The following is a 12,674-nucleotide window of genomic DNA, read 5'->3' as shown; positions in this document are numbered from 1 at the left end:
ATGAAATAATTTCTTCAATCATACTTTTGGCAATCAATAAAATGAAGACGAGCCATTAAGGAGGAGAATCCTGGCAAGATGGTAGCAGTCTAAGAATTGTCCAGAGGGTCCTAGAAGAAGGATGTGTGATGGAAGCTCTAAACAGTAATGTAGTTAGACCTCCACTGCCTGCTCAAGCCCAACACGGGAAGAGAAATGGGACCACAGCTCCTAGCTCTCAGGCTCTGGCTGGCTTAATCACTTGCTGTCCACCTTCTCAGGTCCTTTGTCACGGCACAGGGATGGGCCTGTGGAAAAAGAATTTGACTAGTGGCCAGTTTTCGTTGTAGCCCTGCAGACATAGATTTACCTTCCAGATATTTTAAGTCTAATCCCTTTGCCTCACAGGTGAGAAAAATTGACTCCAAGTGAAATTAGATTGTTTGCCCATGTAGTAAATGCCAGTAGCAAAGTTAGTGCTCAGGGTTTGGTCCATCCTGGTGCAATTCTACATCACCTTATTGTCACTATTAGTCTTGTCTTCCCCAGAGAGACTGACAGATCCCTGAGGGAATACACTATATCTTAGACATTACTTCCTGAATTCCTTAAAAGACTCAGCAGAGAACTGTGGACACAACAGGGATCTGGAAAATCCATGATGAATTAAAAAATGATCACTATTTCTGATTTATTGTTGTTGCTAAGAAAGAGGGACTATGGGAAGGTCAACAAGCGGCCAGTTAGGTGGCTTTCTTCTAGAAAGATGCTGGTGCTTGGACTGGAGAGCACGGTGGAATCCAGAACACACCATATACTCGGTCAATTTCCCAAAGGTCCGTGTCTGACAGATTTAAAAATGAATGAAGACACGGGCAGTCTTCCGAAGGTGCAGCTTTTGGTTTTATTTCAACTGGCTGCCGGTATACAAAAGTATAAGATACATTTCTTTAAAAACCTAAACCAACCACCAACCCAAACCCATAACTGGTAATTCAATTGTTCAGGAAAGGGGGCAGCCCCGAGCTCATCTACATAACAAGACATCTTGCTCCAGGTACAATGTGCAGCCCTCAGGTGAGGCCCTGTCTCCACACTAACACAGCTCTGGTCTCCAGTGGCTTGCTGGCTTCCCATGCCTTGGCTGGGCTGGGACTTTTTCAACCCCAAAGGCAGAAAATCAAAATCACAGATTTTTTCTGGATATTTTGACCTGGCCCTTTAAGTGACATCTTTAAGACAGCTAAACTCAAACTCAGACTCATATAAACGTGAATCTGGGAAGAAAGGCCGGCCCAAAGAGAGGAGGGTCAGACCTACTCCTTTCCGCATCAGTGACCCCGCGAATGCCCTGGCAGACTGAAACGGAAGCAAAGAAGGGGACTCGAATGTGCATGACCTGATGTCAAGTCCTGGCTAAAATTGTCCCCAGCTGTGTGTTTTTACGAGGGTCGTTTACCCTCCTGAAGCCCCGGCTCCCTCCGTCTGTCATCTCCTGCCTTCTCAAGGCAGACAGGTCCATCTGCCAGCATGGTGCAGGAGCTAATGCGACTGAAATCCGAAGTGCTGCACGGGGGCGGGGGGGGGGGGGCAAGGGGGTCTGGGGGGGGGGGGGGGGGGGGGGGGGGGGGGGGGGGCAAGGTGGTCTGAGGAGGCGGCGGAGGAGGACGAAGAGAAGGAGAGAAAGTAGGATCAAAGAAAGGAAGGGTGGAGAGACGGAGCCAACACAGTACAAGGGGCGTGGGTGCCACTTCTGGGCTAGGCTTGGGCTTAGGTGATGACGTTAGCGGGTGGGTCCTCTTCACCACACAGAGGAGAGAGCTCGCTGCTCATTAGACCTGACCTGGAGCCAGTCACTGGGAAAGAAAATCAACACTCAGACTCACTACTATGAAGCTACCCTTCATATGGCTTCCATTCACAGGATCACTTGTAAAGCCTCTATCGCCTCTCTGGGCAGGAGACAGGCTGCTGAAGGGGCTCCCAGCCTGGCCCTGGAAGAGGTCACATCTTCACACTTCTTCAAGCCACAGAAAACTTGAACCAAGTGGTGTGGTCATACTCCTCCCCAGGCCTCAGCAGCACAGGAGGGAAGTGAGGCTGTGAAGGGAAAAAGAAGACAGGTTACACTTGCCAGCCCAGCTGCCCCCTTCACCATTCAGGATGGCTCTGGACTGGTCTCTAGAACCAGCTGCCAGGGTAACAACTGTTTACTATTGGTTTGCAGTGAGAGAGAACTCAAGCCACATCACTGAGCACTTTGTTACAGCAGGACTTTCCCGATGAAGGAGGCCGTGTATCAATTTACATTCTGGTGCAAGCTGCAGAGCTGGTGCTTTGGGGAGCACTACTCTAGGCAGTAGCTAGAAAAAGAAGTCATCAAAAAAGAAGTAAGCAAATAGGAAGAGAAGATGGGATCATTTTAAAAGTGTGGTTGGGGCGCCTGGGTGGCTCAGTTGTTAAGGATCTGCCTTTGGCTCAGGTCATGATCCCAGGGTCCTGGGATCGAGCCCCGCATCGGGCTCCCTGCTCGGCAGGGAGCCTGCCTCTCCCTCTCCCAGTCCCCCTGCTTGGGGGGGGGGGTCCCCTCTCTCGCTGTGTCTCTCTCTGTCAAATAAATAAAATCTTAAAAAAAAAAAAGTGTGGTTGCAGGGGGAGCCTGGGTGGCTCATTCAGTTAGGCATCTGACTCTCAATCTCGGCTCAGGTCATGATCCCAGGGTTGTGAGATCAAGCCCTGTGTCAGGCTCCGTGCTGGGCGTGGAGCCTGCTTAGGATTCTCCTCCTCCCTCCCCTTCTGCACCCCACCTCCCAAAAAAGTATGGTTGCAGAAGATGAGCAGGTATTGATAAGGAGCAACGTTGAACTGAATAAAGGCTTTGAAGGAATAAAATAGATTAAAAAAATACATAAATGCTATGTTAGTAACTTGGCTAAAGGTTTCCTTATCATGACTGGGAGAAGAGAACCCCGTGGACCTGTGATTCACACAGACCTGAGTGTCGTGACCTCTGTCATACAGTGTGACCTTGGGCACAACACCACTGAGAAGCCAGGCTGGAGCTTTACCTGATTGACGGCATCAGGCCAGTTCTGGGTCTCGAGACAGAAACCAGAGTGCTTGGGATAGACTGCGCCGCCCTTGCCCTTCAGCGCGCCATCCAGGAAGTTGCCTGTGTAAAACTGGACCCCAGGCTGGGTGGTGTACACCTCCAGTAGCCGCCCGCTTCCAGCATGCCGGACCCTGGGGGTAAAGCAGACCACATCGGTACATCGGTACAGGACACAGAAGCCGGCAGGGACAGGGCGAAACTGGGAAGCAGCCTCTGAGACAGTAAGCAGGCCCAGCCACAGAGCAGGGACAGATTCACGGAGACAAAGATGAGGAGAGCATGATGGGAAATTCTCGTAGTCTCCTGGGTGAGGCGTGAGCAGGTGGTTCTGAGGATCCTCCAATGGCCACTTCTCACTGTGATCTTGGCTTCTCTGAGGAAGGCTCACCCCAGCCAGGTATATGTGTGTGTGTGTGTGTGTGTGTGTGTGTGTGTGTGTGTGTGTGTGTGTGTGTGTGTGTGTCGGGGGCAGCCAGGTTGAAGAGACACAGTTTTCAGGTTCTGGGGGGGCTGAGATTCTTTCTCATAAAAGAGTTGGAGCTCTCTGCTCGGCCTGGCAAAGCCACCAGCTTTGTCTTGAAAGAGAAGAGATGCTTTTCTAAATTAAACCATCCCCCTTCCCTGGGGCTCGAGCAGGCGGCGCTTTTCAGTCAGATCTCCCCTGAGAACAGATGTACTGTCAGTTTTTGCTAGATTCACTGTTTCCTTTAAAAAAACAAACAAAAGAACCCCCCCAAAAAACAGGACTCTACAGAGCTGAGAGTACCTACCCGCTCCCATACTTGGTGTTGAAGGGATATGGATAAAGACAAGCCTCAGTCTTCTCCGCTTACTGAGAGGTAAAACATCCCAGCAATGTATGGTCAATGAAGAGGTTCAGGGAAAGATGTTTGGGAAGAGGAGGGCCAGGATCTGAAGAGTGGAGAGAGGCCGGAGCGTCTCCTCGAGGTGGGTGCAGGAGAGAGAGGAACGTGAGCGCTAGGCAAGAGGAGAATGGCAGAGTCCAGCCGGAAGAACACAGGGACTGGGGCTCGGAGGGGGAGAAGGCTTTTGACGTTTCTCTTGGAGTTTGAATCGCTTTCTCTGCTTTATTTCAAATCTATTTATTCTACAGACATTATTTGCTGGCGCCAAGCATGGTGTTAGGCACTAGGGCAGTTGGGGGGGGGGGAACTCAGGGAGACGAGACGGCAGGAGGAGTCAGAATTTAGTGAGGAGGAGGGAGAGTGCACACAAATGCCGCTGAAACAAGGCTGCTGGTGCTGGTGGTGGGTGCTCCGGGGAGAAGGGCGACCTCTGACGCTCCATGGAAGTAGACAGAGCATGAATCACATGTGAACACAGTACAAAGGGCTCCAGAAGTTCAAGGAAAGCAGAGGTGACTTCAGTCTGGAGGAATCAGGCCTTCTAAAAACAGCGGGCCTTAACAGGCACAGATGGGGAGCGAGGGAGCGAAGAGAAACAGGCTGCCAGGTGGGCGCACAGGGCTAATGGCCCGGTGGGGGAGGGGGAGAGAAGTTCCGGGGGCGGGGGGGGGGGGGGCGGCTCCGCGGAAGAGGAGCTTTGAAAAGACAGGGGATGTGTATGCGGTCCCTGCAGCAGAGTGAATGCTACTGATACGGCCAGAGAAAAAGCTCCTCATATAGGACGTGGCATCTCTTCTTCCCCACAGAGGCAGCAACCGAAGAGGACCTACCATGCACAAAAGTGCTTTTCTTTAGATCCCTTCAGACAGAAATTGTGGTCGAAGCCATTGAGATGGAAGTCCTGCAGGTGCTTCCCAAGCTCGACTGGCTTCCGCAGGTCAAAGGCAGTTCCTTGTACTGGAGCGACTTCTCCTGGTGGGAAGAGGCAGATTAAAAGGCAGCAGGCTGGAGCACTCTGGTCAGGCTTTCTTGAAAGAGGAGAGGGATTCTACTCCAGAGCTTTACACCGTGATCCAGTTTAGTCTCTGTCTTTATTTTAAAAAAAAATTTTTGTTTTCCTAATTTGAGCATAGTTAACACACAATATTGCGTTAGTTTTAGGTGTGCAACGTAGTGATTCTACCTTATGCCGTGCTCTCCATGAGAGGGGTCCCCGTCTGTCACCAGGCAACTCTATTACAATACCACTGCCTAGATTCCTCGTGCTGTGCCTTTTATTCCTGTGACTTACTCATTCCACAGCCGGAAGCCCGGTTTAGTTTCTTTAAAAGTCTTCTTTTGTTCTAGAATAGTATCACATATTTAAAGGTGGGCACAAATGCTAGTTAGTTAATATACTCTTCTAGGGTTAGAACTACTTTTGCCGGGGCGCCTGGGTGACTCAGTCATTAAGCGTCTGTCTGCCTTCGGCTCAGGTCATGGTCCCAGGGTCCTGGGATCGAGCCCCGCGTCGGGCTCCCTGCTCGGCGGGAAGCCTGCTGCTCCCTCTCCCACTCCCCCTGCTTGTGTTCCCTCTCTCGCTGTGTCTCTCTCTGTCAAATAAATAAATAAATCTTAAAAGAAAAAAAAACTACTTTTGCCTTTCATGTGGTCAGATGGAGATGTTGTAGGAACTTGGTTTCTGTGCTATTTTTAGAGGAGAGAGAGGTAGCATGCAAAATGGGTCTGAAGTCTTAGGAGGCTGAGAAAACTCAGGAACTTGTAACTTACCACTAAAAGATTTAAACAAGTAAAAGGAGAACCAACTTTAGCTGTTCAAAACGTTGAGTTCTGCTTTTGTGTGTTCCTAAATACTAAGAGGAAACACGAATCTATCTTTGGGCGAAAGACAGCAACCTTTTCTTAAACTCGGAGCTCCTGTTCAGAAACAGGGTCTTCCTGGTATGTGAGGACTGGAGTCTGTGAGTTCACACAGAGCTGCGGGAATGCCTGGGGTCCAAAGCACCCAAGGGGGACCCAGAGGCCTGGCCAATACCATCCTAGCGTCCGATGCCCACTATTTGACCAAGGGAGTTTGGGAAGCACACAGAAGAATCCTTCTCTTACCAGAGTCAGCTCTAGGAAAAAATAAGTAGCATTCTTTTTGAAAACACCCTTTAAAACCATCTATTTCCTTTGCCTGGTTCTGCTTGTATGAAAAAGAATTTTTGAATGGGTACTATTTGCACATGTAATCAATTTATTTATTTATTATTTATTTATTTTTAAAAGGTTTTATATACATGAGAGAGAGAGTGCGAGAGAGAGAGAGAGAGAGAGAGAGAGCATGAGAGGGGCGGGGGTCAGAGGGAGAAGCAGACTCCCCGCTGAATGGGGAGTCCGAGGCAGGACTCCATCCTGGGACCCCGGGGATCATGACCTGAGCCAAAGGCAGACGCTCAACTGACTGAGCCACCCAGGTGCTCACATGTAATCATGTAATCAATTTAAAAGGTAACAAATGTAAAAGATACAAAATACTATAAATCAAAACAATCTCTCTCATCTTTGCTCCCCACAGATCCAATTTCCTTCAACAGAAGCAACCGCTGTTGCTTGTTCCTGACCCAGCCTTCCAGAGATGTTACAAGGATATCGAAGTATGTAAACACAGACCCATGCACACACACACACAAAGATAGAGCCTATTTCCACCTTGATCTTTTTATTCAATTTGTCTTGGAGGTTGTTGCTAAATTTATTCCTATGTATTTCATTGGACAACTCTATATGGACTCATATTTCTATTTTTTCTATGATAATCTGTCGATTTAAAATTTCTTTTCTGGTGTCATAATTGCAAATTTATATTTTTCTAGAAACATGTGCATTCCATCTATATTACTCTCACTTATTTGTAGAGTTGAGGAAGACAGTAACTTATGATCCTTTCAATTTCATCTGTCTGTGGTTATTGGCCTGTGCTCATTTCTAACTGTGCATTGAATAGGTTAGCTAATGCTTTATCTATTTATTTTTCCCCCCTCCAATGAAGCAGCTCTTGGATTTATGTATTAGTACTACATTTTTCCTCCTCTTTTCAAAATAATAATTTCTGCTTTTATTTGTATTAATTTTTCTTTTGTTTTCTTGGGTTTATTTTGCTATTTTTCAAATATCTTGCATTAGATGCCTAATTATTTTCACATTTTTTGGATTAATATAAGTATTTAGTGCTACAATGTTCTTCTGAGCAATAGGCTTTATAACGCATATAGGAATTTCAGTTATATATAATTGTAACATCCTATTTCCATTTATTATATATTCCAATATATATTATCTCTATATTTCCATTATATGTAATTATGATTTATTATTTACTTATTTTCTAAATGTTACTAGTTTTGGGGTTTGAATTCCCTTTTGATCCAAGAATTAGAAAGAGTTAAAACATTTCTAGGTCAGTATTAGCTGTCTTACTCCTATTTTGTGAGACTACCTGAGGTTTTCTTTATGGTCTCAGATATGGTGAACTCTCATTGTAAATTGCATCCTTTATCATTACAAGGTTCCCTCCTTTATGTAATTCAATGCTTTCTGTCCTGAAATCAACCTTTACTGATATCAAGATTGAGACTCCTGCCACTTTGGCTTTCATTTGCTTGGTTTGCTTTGAAATCTGTTTTTAACCTTTCTGTACGACTTGGTTGCACACAGCATTCTGACGGGTTTTGCTTTGTGATTCAATCTGAGAGACTGTGTTTAGTAGAGGTATTTTATGGCATTACTATGACATATGTATGTTCTAAGTATTCTTAGCTCTATCGTTACATTTTATGGTGTGCTTTCCGTGTTTATGAATTTTTGTTGTTGCTTGCTTTTTAAAATCTTTTACTATATGGTCTGTGTGTGTGTGTGTGTGTGTGTGTGTGTGTGTGTGTGTCTTTTAAGTTTGAAAGCTAGTAATTTTGTTTTAGTGGTTACATCTGTATATAAGTAACTTCAATATAATATACTTAATCCTCTGTTTCTCAGAATCTGCTAAGCTTTTCCTTTCTTACCCTTTCTCCTTTCTCTTTGCTACCAGACTTGGGTTTCTGATGCTTTCAACTGTTAAGAAGCCTAATAAAGGCACTCTTGTTTCCCAGTAGATGGTGCTAGGGACACAATATAAAGAGCTTGCTTTATAAACATCCACCTCTGAATTCAGAGTCAGCCCTCTAAAACCTGATCAGTTCTAGGGGAATGAAGAGTTGAAGTTTTGGGATCCCTCAGGCCAAAGGCCAAATCCTGGATGGAAATGACCCACCTGGGTGCTACTGTCTTGTGAAGTCTGGGTGACCAACCACCTCCCACACTGATTTTTAAAAAGGTAAAATGTTTCCTTATGAAACAATTAGTCTGGGAAAAAGCAGCAGCTGTTTTCATGGGCTTAAGAAGATTTTTGTCTTACCAACCCATATTCAGAGTATCAATTTATGTTATGCTTTTTTCCCTAACCTTATATGGTATTCACAATATTTAGTTCCTTAAGGTCATGCTTCACTCAAACTCTGACCCTTATGACAGTTCCAATGTAATATTGCACAAGTCAGTCAAGATTACTTATTTCTCTTGACTTTAAGGTAAAAAGAAAGTCATGGAATTTTCATGAAGGAGGGAGCCAGGGCATATTTCAGGTCTGTTTACCTGATACTGAGCAATCTACAAATCAAGGTTTATATTAACTTTTCTCTTTGTAAAATGAAGCTATTATTTGCTGCCTTATATACATTATATGGAAATATTTGATAAATGATAAATGGTTTCTGGAGGGTTGCATAAATAAACAGGCCAAATTTCAGGATAACATATGTAACACAAAGGAGAGCCTAGAGGGGGTAAGACTTCAGAATGGCAGAGAAGCCCTGACTTAAAAATGAGAAACTTGGGATAATTCCAAAATGAGATGTTAGCTAAATGAGAAGAAAAAAAGAGAGAGGGTTCCAATCTACCTTGTTCCAGCCTCATGCCCTGACACATGTACCTAATCATCGGGCAGATGGAAAACTTGGAATTGGTCCCCCAGATTCACTATGTCTTTGGGCCCTTTCTCATAACTGGAATGTCCTCTCTGTGCCTACCTCCAGCACACCCTGGCAAAGTTGTTTAAGAATACTTACTCTCCAATGCCATTTCCTCTGTGAAGGACAGTAACCACCACAGCTAGAACTAATCTCCTTTTCTACTTGGTTCCTACCACACTTTGAACATTCTTTCTTTGTTTTTTTTTTTTTAAGATTTTATTTATTTTTTTTGAGAGAAAGAATGAGAGAGAGAGCACATGAGAGGGGGGAGGGTCAGAGGGAGAAGCAGACTCCCCGCCGAGCAGGGAGCCCGATGTGGGACTCGATCCCGGGACTCCAGGATCATGACCCGAGCCGAAGGCAGTCGCCTAACCAACTGAGCCACCCAGGCGCCCGACATACTTTCTTCAAAACATTGATCACATTAGGCATAATTATAGGATTATATCAAGCTCCTAGAGGGCAGGGATCGTGTCCTTTTTACCTTTGTACCCTCTGAGCATGAAGCGAGCCTTTACTCGATTGAAAAACTGATGGATGTATGAAGTAGAGGCAGAAAAAACAGGGGCAACTGTGAATGTTGGTACATCCTCTGGCAAAGTCAGAATGAAAGATCTAGAAAGTACCTTAAGAATTACCTCATCCAGTCCCCTCGCTTTGCAGATGATAAGATTGGGAACCAGAGAGCTAAAGGGACTTGCCCACGGTGACACATCTTCACAGTGTCAAAGTCTCCAGGCTCCTCACCCTGGAGTGACTTGGGTACAGTGCCTTCTACTGCCAACCCTCCAAGTGATTTTTCAAATAATTTGGAAAATCAATGTGCTGTTCTAATTTTGGTCTCTCTGCATATGTGACTTTGTACTTTGGTGCTAAGAATAGAAGATGTCAAAATCACTCTCTCAGCAATGCTGAGTGTACAGAAAATGAGGCGGAAATGGAAAGGGTGCCCTCAGAGGGGATGTCGCATCACCAGACTGCAGTTTTGAAGCCACCAGAAAGCTGGGGTGTTGGCAGAGAGAAGTTGTTTTCTGAAGGGGATTTCTTAATGCTCCTGCAGGTTGGCTGGCTGTGCATTAAGGTCTGAGCAGCAATGCCATAATGCCTGGCAGATGGTGGGCTCTGACCCAAAGATACAGGGTTACAGCTCTGGGGCAGGTGAACAGCCTGAGGTGGCATTTCCACATCCCCATATCAAGGAAAGCTTGACTGCTGGCTCCATGGCAGACTCATCTGAGGTTACTGTCATGAATTTAGAATGAGACTGGTCCCTGCATGGTGGCAGCTGTGGACGGCATGGCGGGTTGGGTTTGTTAGGAGAATACACAAAAGAGGGAGGGGGGTGAGGGAGTGGAGAGCACATGCAAAGGGGTGAATCTAATGATGGACTTCTGATTTAAGTAGGTGGGGAGCGAGCTCGTGAGCAAGCAAGGGGCAGTGAAAGGGTGGTAGGATCAAGGGACTATAGGTTTGTGTGGCATCAAAGAATTGTTGGGGCTGAAAAAGACGTCTTAAATAGGGATTACAGACGGCTACAATAAGAGGTGATGACAAAGTCAAGGGTATGACCCAATGACCATGGGATTGAGTTGGGGGACAAGGTTGGGGGACAAGATCATTGGAAGAGAGGACGTCAAGAAGCAGCTGAGAGGCCAGTATCATCAGTATGGATGATGAAATAATTAGGGACTATGACAAGAGTGGTGTTGGAATGACTGAGCCAGGGATGAGCTGATATCTATAGCCAACCTCAACAGATGTGTCACTCTGGCAACTACAGCTGCCCCATCCTTGCAAGAAGATGATGTAGACCTGTTAATTGGAAACAGGACTCTCTAACATTCTAGATCTCTCTCACAAGGTGTTAAATCTTCTTTTTCCTATTTCCATTCCTGACAGAGTTATAATGACCTGCCTTCTGGCAGCAAAGGAAAAACTCACTGCCTTCATGAAATCCATCTGCCTTCATTCATATCTCTCTTCTCACATAAGGGGTTCTTATATGTGTTCTATTATATGGACTTTGGCCTTTTCCCCATGACTGCTTGTGGCAGATTCCACTTTTCAAAGATGGCCACACCGGTATGTAGCCCATTCCACAGGCTCTACTTACAATGTGATGTTGACACTCCTTCACTGAGAGGTAGAGTCTTTGTTCCCCACCTTAAACAGGGAAGGACCCCTGTAACTGCTTCGACCAATAGAATATGGCACAGATGATGCTATGTGATTTCTGAGGTCAGGTTATAAATACAAAATGGTCTTGGCTTGGCCCTTGCTCTCCAGGTTATTTCCCCTTGGAAGCCAGCCGCCATGTTGTAAGGAAGCTCAAGTCACATTGAAAGGCCATCTGTGGGGTGTTCTGGCTGATAGCCCTAGCCAGTAGCCAGCATACAAGTAAATGAGCCCCAGACATCACATGCAGACAGAAGCTATGCCCTGTCTAAATTCCTGACCACAGAAACAACAAAAAATAATACATGAAGTGTGGAGTAATTTATTATATAGCAATAGATGACTAGTATACTGCCTTAGGATGTTTTCACCTCTTGGCACTTGACTAGTCTTGACAGGAGGTTAATGCACCCCTCCCCTCCCTTTACTACATAGTCAGAAGTGTCTAATTTGTTCTCCTTTAAGAACACTAATCCTTGTAATTACTTTTGGGTGGGGGAAAAACAAATACAAAGTTGTTAATTCACGCATTTTTGAGCAGCTTTTATGTACCAGGCATGAAACTGGCCTCAGAGAGCCTAGAATCTGGTGAAGGAGACAGATAAAAAAATATTAACACTGACAGGAGAGTGTGACAAAGGCCATGAGAGTCAGGGGGCTCTCGTGGAGGAGAAGCTGCCCCCAGTGCAGCTGTGGGGGTCAGGAAAGGCTTTCCAGAGGTGGTGACAGGAGCCCTAATCTTGAAGGATAAGTCGGGACTGGCTCAGTGGACAGGGTGCGGGTCTGAACAAGCACAGGAATGGACTCCTGTCCCCTGTGAAGTTGTATCTGGAGTGTAGGCAAGATGCATTTATATTACACATATTACACATATCCTAGAGACTGCTCACTCTGACTTAATGTGGGAGGCAAACGACTTAAGAAACGGAGTGGAAGGTGAATTAGTCCTTTGACTAATCAAACACTGATCAAACATTGACTCCAGTGAAATGGTTTTTTGTAACATCTGGGCATGAACACTCTCCCGGTGTCTGACTGAGAAAATTCACCTGGGGTGAATTTTAATTCAATTCTTTTAATTTCTCATCATCAGAAATAGCTCTTTCCTCTGTCTGGTGGCCCTAGTTAGTACCTGACTCTCTGAGAAGATGAACAGATGGTCACTGCAAGAGTCACTGCATCTCCACATTCATTCATTTTTAGCCCCTTCCTGGCAGGTCCCCTTTCTCGCTCATCTTCACACAACCCAGTAACACAACTGCAGCCATAAAATCAGAGTCCCACTGGACAGTCCTCAGCAAAGTCTTATTTATAATAACAATTAAAAATTATTTTGGGAAAAGGGAAAAAAAAGAGAAAAGAAAATCTGGCATAGACTTTCTGGAAGAATTTGGATGAGTGGAGAAATTTTTTCCAAAAATATTTTTCTCCCTTAAAAAAGAAATCTTAAAAAGAGAGAAATATTTTAAAAATTAAGTATATTATTTGAACATT

General features: G+C 45.3%; 1 protein-coding gene across 2 annotated transcripts in view; it reads right to left on the bottom strand.

Moving 5' to 3' along the window:
• Window positions 1-864: 864 nt before the first annotated feature.
• The window catches only part of GALM (galactose mutarotase), a 103,622-nt gene continuing 91,812 nt past the window's right edge, over window positions 865-12,674 (bottom strand). For both annotated transcript variants that reach the window (XM_073897311.1, XM_025868089.2), the window contains exons 5-7: window positions 4,788-4,929; window positions 3,048-3,222; window positions 865-2,079 (exon numbers count right to left, since the gene is read on the bottom strand). In XM_073897311.1, coding sequence (XP_073753412.1) covers window positions 2,002-2,079; window positions 3,048-3,222; window positions 4,788-4,929 — 395 coding nt within the window. In that variant the 3' untranslated portion in view covers window positions 865-2,001. The remainder of the gene's footprint in view (window positions 2,080-3,047; window positions 3,223-4,787; window positions 4,930-12,674) is intronic.

The sequence above is a fragment of the Callorhinus ursinus genome, unplaced genomic scaffold, assembly GCF_003265705.2.
Source record: "Callorhinus ursinus isolate GAN/ISIS: 27379988/994484 unplaced genomic scaffold, GSC_fseal_2.0 scaffold10, whole genome shotgun sequence".
Lineage (NCBI taxonomy): Eukaryota > Metazoa > Chordata > Mammalia > Carnivora > Otariidae > Callorhinus > Callorhinus ursinus.
This window is presented reverse-complemented; position numbering and strand designations above follow the sequence as displayed.